At 44.5% G+C, this 19,282-nt stretch overlaps 1 protein-coding gene across 4 annotated transcripts; it reads left to right on the forward strand.

Moving 5' to 3' along the window:
* The first annotated feature begins 583 nt into the window (after window positions 1–583).
* SLC25A15 (solute carrier family 25 member 15) lies at window positions 584–17,112 on the forward strand. Of its 4 annotated transcripts, XM_075085940.1 has the most exons (9): window positions 615–839; window positions 1,396–1,510; window positions 2,906–2,992; window positions 3,302–3,429; window positions 7,268–7,526; window positions 12,050–12,187; window positions 12,508–12,677; window positions 13,689–13,847; window positions 14,767–17,112. In XM_075085940.1, exons 4-9 carry the CDS (start codon window positions 3,375–3,377, stop codon window positions 14,889–14,891), a joined length of 906 nt encoding a protein of 301 aa, XP_074942041.1. In that variant the 5' UTR covers window positions 615–839; window positions 1,396–1,510; window positions 2,906–2,992; window positions 3,302–3,374; the 3' UTR covers window positions 14,892–17,112. The 4 variants fall into 4 exon arrangements, with proteins under 4 accessions (XP_074942057.1, XP_074942031.1, XP_074942041.1 ...); XM_075085956.1 differs by lacking the exon at window positions 2,906–2,992 and having other exon boundaries at window positions 584–839; window positions 7,213–7,526; XM_075085930.1 differs by lacking the exon at window positions 2,906–2,992 and having other exon boundaries at window positions 586–839.
* Window positions 17,113–19,282: the final 2,170 nt, after the last annotated feature.

A 19,282-nucleotide genomic window follows, 5' to 3' on the forward strand; every position in this document is an offset into this window, starting at 1 on the left:
AAGGACATTGAGGTGCTGGAGTGTGTCCAGAGCAATGAAGCTGGTGAAGGATCTGAAGAACAAATCTTCTGAGGAGCGGCTGAGGGAGCTGGGGTTGTTTAGTCTGGAGAAGAAGAGGCTGAGGGGAGACCTTATTTCTCTCTACAACTACCTGAAAGGAGGTTGTAGTGAGGCGGGGGTTGGACTCTTCTCCCAAGTTACTAGTGACAAGAGGAAATGGCCTCAAACTGCATCAGGGGACATTTAGATTGGATATTAGGAAAAATTTCTTTACTGAAAGAGTGGTCAGGCATTGGAAGAGGCTGCCCAGGGAGGTGGTGGAGTCACCATCCCTGGAGGTATTTAAAAGACGTGTAGACATGGCACTTCATGGCATGGTTTAGGAGACATGGTACTGCTGGGTTGACGGTTGGACTTGATGATCATAGAGGTCTTTTCCAACCTTAATGATTGTATGATTCCATGACTCCTGCCACGCCCGTGCCCACCCGCGGGCCAAGCCGCGCAGCGAGCCCGGGCACCGGCCTGGGCCCTCGGGGCCGCCTCGGCCGGGGGCTCCGCCACCCCCGCCCCGCTCCGCCCCGCCCCTCCGAGCGGGTCCACACGCCGCGGTCAGGCCGCGGGGTTTCAGAGCGGGAGCGGTGCTGCGGCTGCTACGTGCCGGGGACCCCAAACCCTATCCCCGACCCCCCGCAGCCGCGCCGGCCGCTGAGGCGTTTCCTCACCCGGAACCGCCTCCCGCCGCCCGGCCCGGCCCGGCCCCGCCGCCTCCCTCGGACGCCTATATAGGGGCAGCAGAGGGGAGGTGGCGGGGCCGCCGGAGCGGGCGGTGTGCTGTGGTGAGTGATGGCGCCGGGCGGCCTATAGTCCTCTCTGTTGGCGGAGCGGGCCGGCCGTGTAGCGGAGGGGTCCTTCGGGCGGGAAGCGTACCGCGGGGCCTGGCGTGCGGGCCCGGGAGGCGTCCGCGGCCTCGGGGCTCAGCCATGCACGGCACCTCGGGAAGCTGCGGGCTGCTGTACAGCCCGGGCCGAACGCAGGCCGGGGCTTTCCCGCTCAAAATGGGTGGGCGTTCTAGGGCCGGGGGGTGGCGGCGGTTGAGGCCTGAGCCTTCCTCTCCTGAGGAGAGCCGTCCTTTGGCTTTGCCCGGCCTGGAGCCGGCGGTCTGACCGGTGAGGAGCCCCTTTCTGGGCCAGCCGTGAGCACGTGTGACAGCCTGCTGGCCTTAGCCCTGGTGCTGCTCTGCTGCTGCTGGGGTGCCGGCCTGCCGTGACCTTGGGAAGCGAGCTACGGCCTTTCCTTCGTGTTTGGAGGATGCACCAGCAGAGGATAACATCTGGGGCCGCGGGTGGAGGGCTGCAGGACCTGTTATGATAACTAACGCTTCTGTGTTTCCAGGTTTGAGTCTTGGATTTGCTTTGGAAGTAACGGAGTTGTTGTTGCCGTGCTATATATACAAGCAGTTTCTGATCTGGTGTTGTTATTACAAATAAGAAAAAAAATAGGAAAGAAGGTATGTACATATATAGTAACAGTGTAGTTTTGACTAACTTCTGAAATCTTCTGAAAGTGGCAATGTGCTCTTATGGATCAGGAAACTAAATTTCCTTGGCTCTTAAAACTACCATTTTTATAGGCATCTCTGGTTTTCTTTCTGCTTCCAAGCTTTCAGTGGGTATTTGTGGGTGATTAGGCACGTGTTCCCTTTGGGGACTGGCACAAGTTGATAAGCACTCAGCCTGATGCAAGCAGTGTACGTTTTACTGAAGGCAGGCGATTGTTGCTCTCGAGTAATCCCCTTCGTTCAGAGGCTGTCTTGCTGATACGTTGTTCTTTCTCTAAGCTGGGAAAACTGTGGAGTGCTGTGTGAACACTAATGATGCGTATAGGATAATGAAGTGTAATTTGGACTCGGAGCCTCTGTTTTAAAATGACACCTAGCATACTATGCTGTCAGTAGTAAAACGGTTCAAATCTGTAACCACAATTTGGAAGTATCTTGTGTTAGTGTAATTTATTACAAGAGTAGTGACTATTTTTTAAAAACCCATTACGTTCAGATTTCTGCAACACATCTGAGACACACTGGACATGTGAAGCTACTGAATGACAGTATTTGGCCTACTCTTGGGGTTTTTTTTAAGATTCAGGAATAATAAACCTGTTCAGAGACAGGCTTCCTTAAAGCCTTGCTTGTATGCAGGTGTCTGTGCTTGTAACATAAAATTTTTAAAAAGGATGTGGTTCATATAGTATGGGTTTTCTTAATTATTCTTTCAATCATTCATATTACTCCAAAGTGTATTTTGGGAGACAACAGGCTTCAAAAGAAGAATTACGGTAGGTAGAAGAGTGAAGAATGTTCTGGTTACTGACTTAGTCTGCTTGAAGACAAGCTTAACAGTCAGAGAAGGGCTGATACTTGTATTGTGTGTATTTGTGTGTGTTTTTAAGAGTCATGCAACTTTTTTGACAGTGCTGCCAGCCAAGTGTCTAGCTCAGCGGCATGGTTCTGAAACAGTGGGAGATCTTTGGCTCAGTGATCTTACTCTGAACAAGCAAGCTTATTTTAACTGCTCACCCAGTGAAAGTACCTAGCTGCAAAATTGAGAACTGAATTAATTTGAATGTTTTATTTGAAAGTGTCACCTTTGTATTTTTGCTTTCGAGCTGCCTTCCTGAGAGATGAGGTGTAATTCTTATTTATAATATGCTGGTGTGTGAGGGACTTGCACTGGGAACATGACAGCCAGACACAATTCTAGATGTTTGTATTAATTTCTTTTCTACTCATGTTTTCTGAGAGCTGCGTAGAAACCCCTGATGTGCCTGCATCATCATGAATACAGTTTTCTTAGCTGGTGCTCACCATGAGGAGAGCAATTCTCTGTTTTGTTTTGTTTTATAGGTGGGGAGTTGAGACAGAGGTGGAAATATTCCTGCCAGCTAGGCTTAGACACCTGATGGAGACTATGCTTCTATAATCAATAGAAAGGTAGTGCTCAACACTTCCCTGGAGGTACTTTTTGCTTTCATTTGAGAGATCCAGCGAGACTAGAAGCTGGAAAGCCACAGTAATCTGCAGCTAGGCAGTGGTACTCCGGACGACTTGCCTAATGTGTCAAAACTAGTCTGTCAAAATACAAATATGCTACATTGCAGTCCTAGGGACAAGCATTTTCTGTCTCTAAATGGTTTAGAACAAGCTAAATGGAAGAGCAGAAGTGAAAGCATTTGTGTGATGCTTTTGCCTGTCAGAGTTATTGTTGTAAACTGTGTATGCTTTATCTTTCTCTTCCCACAGGAGACGAGTATCTCAACACCTGCCAGGAAACAGGAGACTTCACTCTGAAGTAGCTGATAAACAAGTGTGAAGCATGAGGATCAACCCTGCTATTCAGGCTGCTATTGACCTCACAGCAGGAGCTGCAGGTAATGCTGGAGGGAACTTAATTGCACAAACCTTCCGAGGGACAGTTTTAATAGCTTTGACAAATGTAAAAGCAGTTTTCCATTGCTATAAAAAGCCTCGCCTTCTGTATTTTAAGGGTATGGAGGTGAAGCAGCTGACCTCAGCCAGGGTTGTTACTGCATCACTATCACTCCTCCCTGATGAAACCCCTGCCAAACAGTGACGGTGTAACCCTTATTTCAGACTAATAATTTTCCAGAAGGATGTTTAAGTTTCAGTGATAGTTCTCATGAAGAATCAGTTACAAGTAGAGTTTTGGAATGAACTCAAACAGTGTGTGAGTCAGAGGTGCTGCTTTTGTCACAGCAACCCCGTAATTGAAACGGGCAAGGAGCTATCTGAAGGGTTGTTGGCTCACACAACATCCTGGTGTGAATCTTTAAAAGCTGGGAAGCTCAGTAGTAGGACTGATGATGGTGAATTCACTTAACTAACTTCCACTTCAGTCTAGCCTGTGCTATAGAGTTTTGCTGGACCAGTTGTGACAGTCACAAATGTGGAAACAGTTGCATTGTCTTGCTGGCGTTACCATGTTGGTTATGTCTGTGGCTGAGGGATGATTTAACCCTACCAGGGAAAAAGTGGTCTTTCTGACACTTCTAAGCTGACAGTGTTTATACAGAAAAGGTAGAAGGAAAGGTTTGCCTAATGTACTGTTGTAACTAGTTTAAACAATTCCATATTTTTTCTTTCCCATACAATAGCTATTTCAGTCCTTTTATGACTGTGTTATTGCTGTGAATATGGTGGTATTAATAGCGTTAAGTGCATTCAAAGGTAGTTATTTGAGGTAATTTGTCAGAGTGGAGTTAACCTTAATGCAGTGAGAAAGCAAGGGCAGACAGATAGCATGAGTCTCATGTGGCACCTTCCTAAAGGATTTTGTCTGCCACCACATTTTACCCAGCAAATACCTGCTTTGTTAGCCTTTGCAAAATATGTTATTGACTAGGCAACACCCTCTTTCCCTGCAAGGGAAGAGAAGTGTTTCTGCCATTATTCCTTCATTGCCTTAGGAAAACTATGTTTCTGTTAGTCTGTTAATTCTTCTTGGGTTTTGGGTCCTCAGTAAAGAATAGCTATTATCTGCTCTGTGTCCCAAAGTAGCAACTTAATATCTGTGCAATTCTTGATGGTTTTGCAGATGTTCCCAGGTGTTTAAATGGCAAGTGTGATTGCTTTCCTTCCGGGTACTTCAGCTCAGGAATGCTGCTGTTAACATCCAGGGCAGTGGAGCACTCTGGCTTAGGAAGCTGTCTTTCTGAGTTGAAGCCTGGTGTGTCTCATCTTGGCTACTACAAGAGCTGGAAACTAGAGTTAGCTTAGAAATCCATTGCTTGGTGATACTGTTCCATGTCCAGATCCAGGCTAAGAGGGCGTGCATTTGAGTTTTGCCTGGTTTTTGGTGGTAGAGCTTAGAGGATCTTAGAAATAATTGTGCTGTTTTCTTCTCTGGTGTAGTTCTTCCTTCCTTCAGGTAAGATGAAGTAATTCATACCTTTTTCAACATGACTTCAGTAAGCTTAAATCATGGTTCTTGTTCTTTGCTACTGCTGTTGCAATAGATAGTTTTACTGTTCCTCTAGTACTTATTTTCCATATTCTTTCCACATGCTTGCTTTGTATTGCTGATATTCATTGGTAGTGCTTGCTTCTGTGTTATCTATGTCTCTGCACCCTTTAAAAAGTGTATTTAACTAGGCAAACAGCTAGCTGCTCCAGCAAATGCGTAACCTGGTTTTACCTTCCTTTCCAGGCACAGTCTTGACTAGCTGGTAAGTAATGACACATTGGGGCAAGTATATTTGGAACAAGAGGAAAACAAGTCATTTAGCTCCCTGTGGGTCATAGTCCTTTGCCTAGGATCTGAGCAACTTCTAATCACGTCTTTGGGTAGGACTCCTTTCCCCACTATTTCCGTGTTGTTATTAGGACGACATTTGTCTAAATGTTTGAGCAGGGTTGACTTTTTTCTGGTTTGTTTTGGTTTTGTTATTGTTGTTTTTTTTAGGCTCTTTACTGCTGGCTGGAAGAATTTTCTTTTTCTTTAACGTTTTAGATATTAACTGGGACTCCTGGTCTTTACCTTCAGGCTTACAAAGTTCATTGCTGTAGTTTACTGGGCTTCTTGTGCCACCTCCAATGACAGTGTAAGGAGAGCCCTTTCTCTTTTTGGAACAGCCATTCACAGTCAACTCCCAGTTTTTCAGCTTTGCATTTCAAAGACCGTTCCTGGTTTTCCTGGGCTTTTTCCAACAGCCATTGTTTTACTACATGTGGATGTTTTAGGCCTAGGTTTACACAGGAACGCAGCATTTTTCATGTAGATTAATATCTACCTGACTTGTCTGCAGGTAGCATTGGCTGAGCTTTTCCAGCTCTGCATTTCATCTGGGCTTACATGGATGTTACTGGTCTGAGCCCGCAACTTCTCTCCTTGGTTATCCCTGCCAGAGCAAGAAACTCTTCGTGCTTCCTTGCATGATTTGCTCTCAAGCTTTTAAAGATCCATCTGGTTGAGAATGAGGTTCTACAGGAGCTAGAATCTTGAGTTCCTCTTAAAGACCTGAGGTACCACCTTGCAGAGGAGCAACAACAATGTAACACAAACGTGTTTGCAAAGAGTAAAATAGATTGAAAATAACCCTGGTTAAGCAAACACTTGCTTACTCTTCTATTATTATTATTATTCTATTATTATTTCTTAGAAGAAAAATAACTCAACTGGAGTCACACATCTGTTTCTATTTCAGTTTCTTTGTTATGTGCATTTACAGATAACTATTTCAGTTTCATAGCTGAAAAAACATCTTGTTAACTTGCACTCTTGAAGGTATATGCATGCCAACTGTGCTTTGATTTAAAGATCAGCTTCTGGTTTAGGGTGGTTCTTCCTTCTCTCCTGCTAAAAAAAGAAAACCATACAGCCTATATAAGGCAAACCTATTACATGCTTCCTGTTAGGTATTGGCTCCTAATGGATTGCTGTCAGTGTACGCTGGTATTTCTTACTGAAAAAGTGTAACGTTGGCTCTTTCTGCAGACTACTGAATTGAGTTAGATCTTGTGGAAGAACACTGCACTGTGGGTAAAGTGGTTATTGATGACTTTGATAGAGATATCTCACAAGGTTTCAGGGTATTGACCTTGCAGTTCAGTTTGGAAAAGATAACATGTTGAGAAACTTTGCCCTTTTGCCCTTTTTCAGCTTATTCTGGACGCTTTCTTCCAGTATCTGGGAATAAATGTAAATAAGAATCATCTGGAGTTTTGAAGTAAAGAGCTTGAGTCTTTTGTTATCAATTTATAATGCATCATCAGTTTTAGGACTCTCAGCGGTGTTCCTCTTGTCCCGGGGGAATCTTTGTCTCCCTTGATTACAAATCTTTCATTTTTTGTTATTGTTGGAACGTAAAATCTGGCTTCTGAACCACTGCATTAATGAGCAAGGGAAAATGTTGCTTAACTCATTAACACAAGTGACTTGATTGCAGAACAATACCTCTAATGCAGTACCTTTTTATGTAAGTGAACTGATTGATTTAGATGCTTGCTTTTAGTGAGGTAAAGAAATGCTTAATGAGAGTCAAGCTGTAACTGCTCTTACGTGTGACATTTTTTTCTTCAGGCAACTCAATTCATGACGGACAATTGATGCCACTGTGCTAAAATCAGTGCAGTTGTCCTTTCCTGGGGAGAATTCTTTCATCTTTGCTTTCTGTGTGATTTTCATTTGTGTATAGGTGATTCAGTTGTGCTAACCTTCAGCCACCCTCTTCACTTCCACTGCTTGCTTAGGTGGGACAGCATGTGTGGTGACTGGCCAGCCCTTTGACACCGCCAAGGTGAAGATGCAGACGTTCCCTGACATGTACAAAGGAATTGTTGACTGTTTTGTGAAAACCTATAAGCAAGTGGGCTTTCGAGGCTTCTACAAGGGAACAACACCAGCACTTGTAGCCAACATCGCAGAGAACTCAGTTCTGTTCATGTGCTATGGATTTTGCCAACAAATTGTGAGAAAAATTGTTGGAGTAGACAGAAAAACAAAGCTCAGGTTAGTAATAGCAATCTGTTTCATATTTTAATATAAATAAAAAGTCATGCAACTGCTACTTGCAGATACTGTATTGTCAGGGTGCAACTGATGCCCCAGGCCCCCCTCTGCCAGTATGGAGCTTAGTGAGTTCTGGAATATAGACCTTTGTGCTAGGATACGATGTCTGACTACACCAAAGCCATCTACTTGTCACTGCAGCTGGCTGACTTAGATAATCACAACTTAATTGGAATCTTCAAGACCTGGAACATCTTACCAAAGGGAATGAGCATTGCAACACCTGAAAGTTTATATTCTCTTGATCTCTAGGTTGTTCTAATTTTGCAGGGGAGGTAATGGTTCCTCTTACAGGGAGTCGTACTAAGAGGAAAGGATGCTTTTCTAATATTGTCTTGCTTTTTAAATTTAAGTTTCAAAAGCTTGAATGTAACGGTGGTTAGACCGAGGGTCTAATTCTGTGCAGTGTGTTGTCTACAGTACTGGCAATAAGTGGTTGCCTAAGGAATAGAAGAGAGAAAGTGTTTAATATGTACTGAGTCCTCTGCCCAGCTGTGTTCTTAGTTCAGAGGATTTCTTGAGCCTGGTGCAATACAGCCAGTGACTTTGGATCTCTTTTGAAGCACTTGTCCAGTCTCCCCTCAAATCCTTGTATCTGCGGTATACTCTGGTGGGGAGTTCTGCAGGTGATAATCACTAGTTCTGTAACTGGAAGAGGCAGTTGGTCCCTAGCTGCTGTCTGTATGCCACTTGGAGTTTTGTAAACCTCTATCCATTGCTCTGTGCCCCTTTTCCCCACCTGAGTCTTTTCCTAGGTAGAAGAATCCCAGCCCTCCTAGTCAGTGAGCGCTTGGGAGCTGTTCCTTTAATTGTCCTTGTTGCCTTTCTGTGAAACTTGTAATTCTGATGCATATGGGTTTGAACTCTTGAGACCAAGAGCAGTGCAGCATATTCAGGGTGTGAACAAGTCATGGATTTATGCACTGACATGACGATCATAATCTCTTTTTAGCTAGGATGGCTTTTCTCCAGGTGCGTCACTTTAGAGCTGTCAGTGGTCCAGCAGTTTCAGTGTGCCTTACTCAAGGTATGTCTTCTGTGCAGCACTGAAGAGTAGCTGCACCTTCTCCATCCTTGTGCTGCCCCACAGTGTGTAAAAGACTTCTCGTACTGTCATAACTCCATTCATTCAAAGAATAACACAAGGTTAACCACACTCAGCTTTTTATTAATAGCTTTGTTCTGCCTCTGTCACATCTGTCTCCAAATGGAAGTAGCTGAGGAGGCCATGATTCTGCATTTGAGATCTCTGACATGACATGGGTAGCTGCTTAAGTGCAAGTATCTAGAAGTGGCATGTGAGGTGTTCTCCTGTCATGTGTTAAGGTGTGCTGTATCTTAAGACTGAGGCCTGCTATGAGGGAATATGACATGAAGAAACTCATAAGTGCTCTCTACTTCAGTTCTCTTTCACTGTATTCTGGCAGTTGAGACCTCTCAGCTGAGACAGAATTGTTTCCACCTTTTTATTGCTTTCTTAGATCAGAGATTTTCTGCTTGCTCAGCTTACAGACCCCTTATCTTTTTCTGCCCACTAAAATGTAGGAGGTAGGCCTACCAACAGCATCTTCACTTCTTAACCATCTTTTGTGCTCCTCCTGGGAGGCAGAGCACGGACTTGCAGAGGCCCTGGGATCATCTCTTCAGGTGACTGAGACAGTGTGTTTAGGGTCATATGTAGGAGAAGTAGAGCAGGAAACTTCCAAACAATGTACATAGGTGTACTACTCTGCATCTTTGGAGTAAGATATAGAATGGGAATGTAATTTGAATATGTAGCAATAGCAAGTGCCTCCGACATCTCACCCTTCTTTCCTTGGTCAGGTACTGGTATTTTTCAGATCCAGGATGGCTGTTCAATTTGTTATTGATTGAAGAGCAAATAGCATGATTGCATGGCTGTACTAGGACAAAACACTGAAGGTTTTAAGTTTACTTGAAAGATTTCTCCCTTGGTGCTGCTCCCATGGTCTCTTCATGGGGATCACTGTGAGGGCATCTTATGAGGCGCACGTATGAGATAATCAAATTGTCGTGGTCTGCAGAGGCGCCCTGAGTATGTGGTCTGTCTAGGATGTCTCCACCCATCCTCATTGTGGAAGAGGCCAGAAGCCTTTGTAGTGTGCTGTAGGGGAGGCAAGAAACCCTGATGAGGTGGCTGTCCTCCAGACATGACAAGTAAAGAACTGTAACTACCTTCATTGCCTCTGCTGTTTAAAAACTGTCATAACTGCCTTAGCCTGAAGAGGAAAATGTGTGAAGTCGCAAACTGAGGTGAACCTGACCATTTTTCTTAACTTGTATCTAAGCAATTACTTGTCGCTTTTTCAGTATTTTGTAGTGTTGGAGACTTCTCAAAACCAGCTATAAAAGTTCGGTTTTGCTTTAACACCTTTTTGTTTTTTCAGTAATACTTTAAATGGTTTGGAAATAAACTTGCCTGTGTTTAGGGATATCCTGGTCAGTGTGTGAAGCCTTGCAAAACAGTTACAAGGACAGTTACAGAACAACACTTTTTCCAGTTAAAGGAATACACGCCACTGATGCATGAGTCAAAGAAAACAAATGGAGAGAGAAATGCTAAATGCCATTTGTCTTTCAACATCTATTTAGTCCAACCAAACTGATTATATTCCATGCTAAAGTCTAAACTGAGACAACTGAATGGAAAGAGAAGTGCTAAATTCCATTTGCCTTTTAACATCCATTTAGTCCAACCAAACTGATTTCATTCTGTACCAAAGTCTGAACTGAGAGAACCATTATCCTTGTTCACCTTAGTTTGACTTCCTCAGTACGTGACTAGTCATCTTCAGCAGGTTATTTTCCTTGAAAAACAAGATAAAAGCCATTTACAGAAGAAGCAGCAGCTGTGTAAGAGTAGTGGATTCTTGCTCCTGTGCTGTGTGATCAAAACTCTCCCACCCAGAAAAAATACTGAATTAGGCATTTGAGTTGAGGGGGAACTTGACCAGGATTCAAGGCTTACCACTTCTGCGGTGAGGTTCGCTACATTAAAGACCAAAGCCTAAACAGTGGGTGTAGGTGAATTTTTGTATGTAGAATTAAACATCAACAGGCAAAAGTAGAAAAGAACTGAATTATGGCTAAATCTAGTCCTTTATGTACATGCGTCAGAATTCTTTTCAAGTCTGATAGCATCTGGTTTTTTTCTTCTCTGAAGGAGAGAGGATCCTGTGCACCCTTCAGTGCATAGTTTTAAGGTACCTCTTCCATATTTTCTTACCCTAATGTGTAACCTTACTGCCTTGCTGTAGCTCATAGCTTAACGACTGCAGGGCTCAGCCACATACTGTATTTTTAACTCTGCGTTGCTCTGTCTTGAGCTTCATTGGGTTGCATCTCGGATCCCTGTTAAGCCAAGTTTTGTGTGCTGCAAGAGGGCTGTGCAATCAATGTTGCCATTTATTCACTGTGTATTACTCGGTTGCTGCTCTGCAGCCAGTTTACTGATTTCTTCCACTTTGACAGTTCCTGTCACTGCCATGTCTGAATGTCACAAGCTTTGCTTCATGTCACAACTTCAGTTCCATGACACTTCTGCAAGGTGAAAAGCTGTAGCTTTAGTCTCTGATACTATAGGTGTATAAAACTTGTGTGCACAGGGCAAACACGTCCCTTGTATGGAAAGCATTTCTGTGTAGCGGTGAGGTCAGTCTCCACTGTGCTGATTCCCCAGCCCCTGAAAGAATAGAGAAGCTCTACTTGTTCTGTGCTATTGAGCAGCTCCTGTCCAACACAGCAATGTCTGTCGGAGCCTGTTTAAGGTGTATCACACAGCACTATGATGCTCGAGTACCAGCCTTTTGAGTCCTGGCAGTTTGGCAGCCCAGACGTTGCAGTATGTCAAAGCAAATTACAGTGCTGTCCTGTTAGTGGTGTGGTTTGTTTGCCTGCAACACCCACATGGTTGCATTCATGGCAGCACATCCATAGAAAGATCACAGTGGTCCATTGTGCCTTGGTTTCAGGTTTCTAGCATCTTCCACTCAAAACCTTTATTAACATTGGTAAGGTGAATTTGAGAATGTTGACATCTGTATGAGGTGGTTATTGCTCCTGTTCTCTTTCAGGAGGTAACTAGTACCCAAAAGTTGCCCAGTAAAACAAGTCTACAGAAATTTTTCTAAAAGCCAAGAAGAGGAAGATTTGATAGTGTTTGTTCTGTTGCAATCACTGAAGTACAACCAGAAGAGTAAAGGTTGCAATTTATCTTCTCAGGGAAGGGATGTATTTGAGTTGTACATGAAGATCGGATGAGCTAGGTTTTCCATCTCCCTAGTTCAGCTAACTGCCCTCTTACTTTGAGACTCCTTTCCCAAGGCTGCCTGTCCATTTTTCTTGATGGGATTGAGAGTACAGGTTCAGGAAGCTGAGGGTGCGGTGGCCCCACTGCACCGGAGGTCTGTGCCCAAATACCTTCTGCAGTTTCTCTCTTGCAGTGATCTGCAGAATGCTGCTGCAGGCTCCTTCGCCTCTGCCTTTGCCACCCTTGTCCTCTGTCCCACAGAGCTGGTGAAGTGCCGGCTGCAGGCTATGCACGAAATGCAGTTGTCAGGAAAGATAATCCAGGGGCACAAGTAAGTATACACCCTGCCCAGTATCTCTGAAGCCCTGTTATGTGTATTTATTATTTTTAATTCTGTCCTGGCTCAGTGTCACATTTGTAGCACACTGTTAACCAGAGATGAGTTGTAGCTGCAACCGGGAGGGTCACAGCCTGGAGATCTTTCAGGCACTAGTAAAGCTGGGTGCTGGCAGGATCTTGTACTGAGTCTTACTTGAGTCCTGTTGTCTGCACAATGGATCTAACCCTTAACTGTAGCAGTAGTTGCTTATTATTTTGTAACCTTTTGTTCTGGCTATTAAGCATCACTAACTGGATCAACCTCTCTATCAGTACAGTTTGGTCAGTAGTGAAGGGTGTTATTCAGAAGGATGGTCCCCTTGGATTTTACCGTGGCCTGTCAAGCACTTTGCTGCGGGAAGTCCCAGGCTATTTCTTCTTCTTTGGAGGATATGAACTGAGCCGGACATTCTTTGCCTCTGGGAGATCAAAAGACGAATTAGGTACAGTGCCACTTTTTCCAGGTGGATTCTAGCATGCTGTCGTGGGGGTCATAACGGAGGGAGGTATGCTAGTAATGCACAGCAGTTGTAAAATACATGTAAAATGAAGGAAACTGGACGTACAGAATATGGAGGTCTGCATTTTGTGTATATATAGTAATGAATCATTGAAGCGACCACTTTCCAGTGGAGCAGGATGTATAGTAGATGAAGAATAAATACAGTAGGTAACAGTAATATTACAAAACTACTTAGATATTTGACTCTACAGTGCAATGCAACTCAACTGTTTCATTTCAGCAGCTGTCCAGAGCGATTTTGACAACTTCAGCAGTGTTCTCTTCAACTGTATGTTCAATTGTATGCTGAAATGTATGCTGACCACTAGCTGTCATTACAACGATAGGGAGAGAACACTGAGACTGAAAATTAGGCAAGAAAAAAATGAGGAGAAGCCAGAATAAAGATCGCTTGTCTCCTGTTGAAAGACTGCACAATCATACTTCGTCTTGTGGGAGTTAGGGTTTCAGCTGCATGCATTCTGGTCTTTGTTGCAAAATGTTTACAAACATCTGATTGAAACACAAAATTGAGGCTGCATCATGAGAAATGACTGATCACAAAGTAACTTCCGTGTACCAAATGAATCTCTATAGGTGATTAGTGACACTACGTGATGGTACTCTCAACCATTTCGCAGTTACCATTGGGAAGTGAATACAAGCGTGAAAGGAGTGGAGTTAATTTAGTTAATACAGTCAAAACAGAATTCCAAGTTATGCTTTTTTAGCATGGCCAATAGTCTGAGAGGCACTCCTTATAACCTTTGAGCTTCTGGTTAGACTCGCAACTTACTTACCAGTGGCTTAAAATTAACTTAAAGGTTTGTCGGGGAGCGGAAACTGCTCTTTTGTCATAAGCAGGTTCCTCTTTGACTTCTGCAGATGAAATGTGATATTTATGTCAGTGAATATTTTGTGGTGTGTGTAAAAGCTTGTTTCTTAACTTCAGGTCCTGTTCCTTTGCTACTAAGTGGAGGTTTTGGAGGCAGCTGTCTGTGGATTGCTGTGTATCCTGTGGACTGCGTCAAATCTAGAATTCAGGTTCTTTCAATGGCTGGAAAACAGGCAGGCTTTATGGGAACGTTTGTAACTGTTGTGAGAACTGAAGGTGAGTACACAGCGTATCAACTGATTCTGTAGGGCTGCAGATTGGTATTGGAGGGTACCGATTTAAAAAATTGCTTAAGAAACCTAGTCCACTGATAATGTGTTAGAGACAGACAGTAACTGTTTCTAACAAACAGAAATATTGATGCTTCACATACTCTGGAAAGCTTGGAATCTAGAAATTGAGACCTACTGCACCTGCCACGCGTCTTGGTTCAGGGGACAATTCACTTAATGCATACTGAGCTTTTGCTAGCTTTAAAAGCAAATAAAGGAATTGGCTCCATTACCCATGGCCAAACCTATACATGAAAATTGAAGGAACCAGTTAAGTTCAGTACAGAATTTTTTCTTCATGTCTAGAAGTTAATACGTGGCTGACTAAGGCCTGTTTGATAAATCAATCCTATCTAGCCTGGCAACTTGGGGCACCTACCTCAGTGTCTTGCCTCTGGAAAAGGCCTGCACCAGGCACTTTAGAAGACGGTGTAAGAATGTACGTGGCGGCAGCAGATACGAATCCTGGGCCTGTTACTAGGGAAGACACTCACCAGAACAGGAGTCTGTCCTGGGGCACAGCTCCAACATAGTTCTGCAGCATGTTCTGTCCCCTTGCCAGCTGTGGTACAGCTGCTGTGAACTGTATCCTCAGGTGACCAAGGTATCGTTCTGATGACTGTCATACCCTAGATAAGTTTCTAACATAAGCACTTAAATGGCTAAACTCATGTGACAACTCTAGATGCTCATTCTGTATCAACAGCCAGTAACACTGCAGTTAGCTGCTACACCAGTGAGCTCAGCTCTCTGGGTGTGCATGCCCCTTTAAGCAGAAGCATTACCTTCAGTATCCTTTGAAGGTAGAAGTACAGTGGTTGATGTGTTTTTAAATTGCTAACTGGCTCTGACTTCCTTTCCAGGTGTACTTGCCTTGTATTCTGGACTAAAGCCAACTATGATCCGAGCATTCCTTGCCAATGGGGCACTGTTCGTTGCCTACGAGTACAGCCGGAAACTTATGATGAAACAAATAGATTCTTACTGATACCTGCTTGCAGATAATGAACAAAAGGTTGTTTAAGGATCACTTAAATAAAGGATGAAAAACCTGTAGATCACATCATGGTCTGAGCAGGGCCAAATCAGTGACCTAATTTTAGGAACTCAACTCCAGTTTAGGATTTGTAATCTCTAAAATTCAGGTGATTTTACAGAGATGTGTACATGCTGCTTGAATTGGACCAGCAGAACTATCTCCATCTTGCAGATTCTGTACTAGGTACATTGCATCATAATAGTATTTTCCCTGACCTGTAATGGTGCTAAAGAGAGTTATGTTGGCCTCTTGGGTTTAACATAAATCCCAGCCTACTGCTGCACATTAAGGCAAAGCACTGTTGTTAAAGTCTGTGCTGTGGTGGTGAACTTTCCTAGTTGTTGCTGGCAAGTGTCTGACTCAGACTAACCAGTCCTGTCTAGTTTTGCTGTGTATGACTGACTTACACATCCCCCAGTTAGGCCTCTGCCCTTCTCCAGCTCCCTTCTGCTCTGTGGCTTGCCAAGGTCATGGCAGTTGGCGTCTGACTGTGGTGCTCTGTCCCAGCAAATGGGCTTATGAAAGTAGGAAGCGTTTGCCTCCTACCTTGTATGACTTAGCTGAGGCATGCCTACATTTCAGATAGAAACGTAGAGGTGGGGGGTTTAAGGGGTCTGTCCCGCATTTGTAACAACTGGGGAGCAGTATTTTATTGTTTTCTAAACCCTTTAAAAGTGCGGGAGTACACGAAGCACCACTGAATTAAATGCTTAACATAAGGGAGACTGCTGGAAATAGCTGCTGGCTCAGAGCACAGAAATGTAACTCTGCAGGCTCCTCTTTGGGTCTCCTTGACATGAATGGGTCCATTTGCCTGAAGGACGGGAAGCTGGAGAGGAGCAGAAAGCCAGGACTGAGTTCCACAAGACAACTGACACCATGGTCCCTGTGGCATAGCATGCACTTGGGCTGGAGTCCTGACGCTTGCTGTGCCTCTTCAGCTGAGTGGAAAAAGCTCATGTGACTGGATAGCTCATGACGCCTTCAGGCCTAGAGGGCATGCCTGCTTGGCCATGTTACTTGCTTAAACATGCAGTTAGTATTATCCAGAATTATGCAAATGCCACCTATTTCTAGATGCCACTTTTATTCTTGAAGTAGGGTGGTCTTTATACAAGCACGCTCTGCCTTGCAATGAGCAGCTGCTGCCTAGCATGGGAGAAGGCAGAGCAGGTCTCAGAGCAACACAATTCATGACTGGAGTTGTACAGGGGGATGTTGTCTGCATGCTGCAAGTGACAACCTGCCCTTGTGGAAGGCACAGGCAAGCTGCCTTCCAGGGTCAGAGCTCTCCTACCCACCAAGACCATCCGAGCTACACAGTGATTAGCAACTTGTCCCAGCAACCACAACTTGTGAGTGATTGACAAGTCACGGCCTGAACAGCTCAGTTTTGTATGTCACAGCTTCCATTTCAGATAAAAGCATCTCAATACCTGCTGCCTCTTGCAGCGTAGCCAGTGTGCACTTAAACTGGCTCCTCCACTGCACCATTACAGCCTCTTTGCGGAAAGGTGGTTGCTGCAGTTCCAGAAACTCTTCTTGCTCCCCTCCGCCTTTGCATACAGCAGGAACTGTTCATCTCCCTTTCATGCACCCAAGAGAAAAAGCAGTTACAAGCAGGGCACAGCTGAAGAATTTTCAGTGTCTGTTGCACCAAGTTACCTTGATTGACCAGGACACTAGGGGCAGTAACTGTGCATCATCAGTACTCTAGCATAAATGCCTTTTAAACATTTAAATAATTCAGGTACAAGAGTGAGACTTCAAGAGTTGTCAGACTCCCCCTTCTTGCCTCCTGCCTGCCCAAGAGAAACAGTATACTTGTGTATGTTTCTAATAGTTAGGAAAAGGTATGGGCTGATTCCACATCAGTGGAATACTTCAGTCTATTACTTAGATTTGTCTTTGCTTTCATTTTTTAAAGCTGATGGTCACAGTTTTTAATACAAAAGTTGACGCTTCAAGAGAAGCATATTTAGAACTGAACCTACAGCAAGAAGCTGGTGGCTAAAACAGACCTGCATTTTGAGAGTTTACTTGTTGACGTTTATGTAAGCAGTAATTTTTCATTCACAGCTGCTTAAGCTGTACACGCATATCAGTGGTTCAGCTCAGAACTTTATATGTTGGTATAGGAATTCACTGGAATAAAGTTTGATTTGATTAACTGAGTGCCTGGCTATTGCTTATGCAACAACACCTAACCAAGCTTGACCAGCTCAGGAACAAAGAGGCTCAAGTCAGTGTCACCACCCCTCCAGAATTAAACAAAAAGGCTTTTCACAATCAATGCACCTATAAAGCCCTCAGAACTGAGGGCAAAGTGCCAGCTGTAACAAAGTGCTGTGAAACAACTACCAATTTTACATCAACTACTATAGAAAATAAAGCCCATAGTTTAGCTCTTGGCCTGGTGCTTTGTTAATACCAGAGTCGGTTCTAATATTAGGGCTCAACTGAAGTTCCAAGTTTCTGGACGGCTGATTACCACAATACCCTGGTAGCATGTAAGTCTCCTGCCAGAAGAATGCCAGGAGTCCAGCACAGGTCACCTAAATTCCACATGCATAAGGGATGAGCATCCACTCCCCCAAAGCCAGAGAAGGTCACTGCTGGAGGGAGGTTAGGAACTATTGTTACCATCCTCTGAGCACTATCTCCCTCATGCTGCTATTTTGCTACTCATCCCTGCTTATACAGAGGTTTTTTTACTTAACTGCATGTGTCAGCTAGAAAAATCTGACTCTTGGTGTTGTAGCCTTTGCTGCTCCTGCATGAGCAGATTAGCTTACTTCACAAGCAGGAAGAAGGTTCACCTTCTTTGCCCTGCAAGCGATTAGAAAGGGCATCCTAGGACAGAGATATCCAATCGCCAGAGCTAAGCCAAGAGGAACTTAGTCATCAGCTGCTTCTCGCTGCCGTAAGATGGCATCCTGTTGCAGCTCCGAGTACATTCAGTGCAGACACAGGCCTTCTGTTGAGCCTTCTGGCTCTGTCGCCCTCTAGTGATGCAGCTGCGGGTATTCCTTCCTCTTCGCAAGCCAGAGATCCAGGGGTTGCAGTTAGATTTGCCAGCACCCCTTAACCTCGAGGGACGGTTTGCTAAGGTTATGTGCAATAACACCTGCAGCCTCTGAAGCAACACGACTGTCTGGGGAACAGCGTTGCAGCAGTTGACTGAGCCAGCACACCCTTGCAGCAAAGGCGAGGCTGCAAACCAGCAAATCAGTTCTGACCTGTCAGCACAGCTCAGGAATACCACATCCAACTTCACGTTCCCCAGTACAAGAGAGGCAGTGGCATACTGCAGCAAGTCAAGCAGAGGGCAACCAGGATGGATGGTGGAAAGAGCTGGGTTTGTTCACCCGTAACAGAAAGGAGGAGAGATCTTACTTCAGTTACTTCGCACATGGGAGGGGACAGAACCAGGGTCTTCTGAGACACATACAGGGTCTCAGCCACAACTTGGAACATGGGAAATTCCAACCAGGAAGGAAAATAAGTTAAGATTAATGCTTGTGTGAAATCCCTATCCTTGCAAATCTATAGATCTGAACTAGGTTGCATCAGCCTGCTCTACCTGGGTCTGTTTTGCACAGGATTTTGGACTATGTGACATCCAGCTCTTCCACTCACAATATCAGAGTGACCCAGGCTTACCCTGTCCTGTACCTAGAACTGCAAACAATTGGTGGAACACTTTTTGTCATTGAAGACAGGTTTCAGCTTTTACACTTGAAGTACAGCACTGACAGGAGCAGCTTCCAACTCTGGGAGTTTCCAACAGCCCAGCTCATAAATACCAAGTAATTACACAGCAGTAGCTAAATCTGAGTCCACACACATGTACTTCACAGTACACCACCACCCTCCAGGAAGCACCTGGAAGGTATGAGGCCTCTTTGCCTATTCCCTTAGATAGTTATTAGCTATGGAAAGCTATGTCAGTCCCCTTCTGGTTCCTAACAAAAATCCTAAAGAAGCAATAGAACAAGAAGCTAACCTTAACATGTTTCGCATCAAGGAAGGCCTGAACAGTCTCCGCAGAAGCGCTGCGCTGCTGATAACAGCTGGAAGCAGAATAAGCATTTTCTGCACATTACAGGTTTTAGTCTAGCTTGAGGGGTCAGTGAGCATTTGCAGTATCAGCTCAGAGGAAGAAGTGCTGCACACAGATCAAACCCAAGCCTGGCTAACTGATCCCAGGCAGCTGGCGCACTCCTGAGCTGATGTGCCATCTCAGCCCTTTGTGGCAAGGTAGTGGCAGAGAAGCACCTGTGCAGCCCCCAACCCCCCAGTCAGCCAGGTGTTGCTCAAAACCCTACATCATGGATTTC

Source organism: Phalacrocorax aristotelis, chromosome 1 (assembly GCF_949628215.1).
Source record: "Phalacrocorax aristotelis chromosome 1, bGulAri2.1, whole genome shotgun sequence".
In the NCBI taxonomy this organism is placed as follows: Eukaryota; Metazoa; Chordata; class Aves; order Suliformes; family Phalacrocoracidae; genus Phalacrocorax; species Phalacrocorax aristotelis.

Bases quoted from the DNA above. Each gene is read 5' to 3' on its own strand.
- SLC25A15 (XM_075085930.1), top strand. From the start codon at position 3,375: ATGAGGATCAACCCTGCTATTCAGGCTGCTATTGACCTCACAGCAGGA. The intron at 3,430-7,267 runs GTAATGCTGGAG...CTGCTTGCTTAG, and splicing joins CCTCACAGCAGGAGCTGCAG to GTGGGACAGCATGTGTGGTG. The intron at 13,848-14,766 runs GTGAGTACACAG...CTTCCTTTCCAG, and splicing joins AACTGTTGTGAGAACTGAAG to GTGTACTTGCCTTGTATTCT.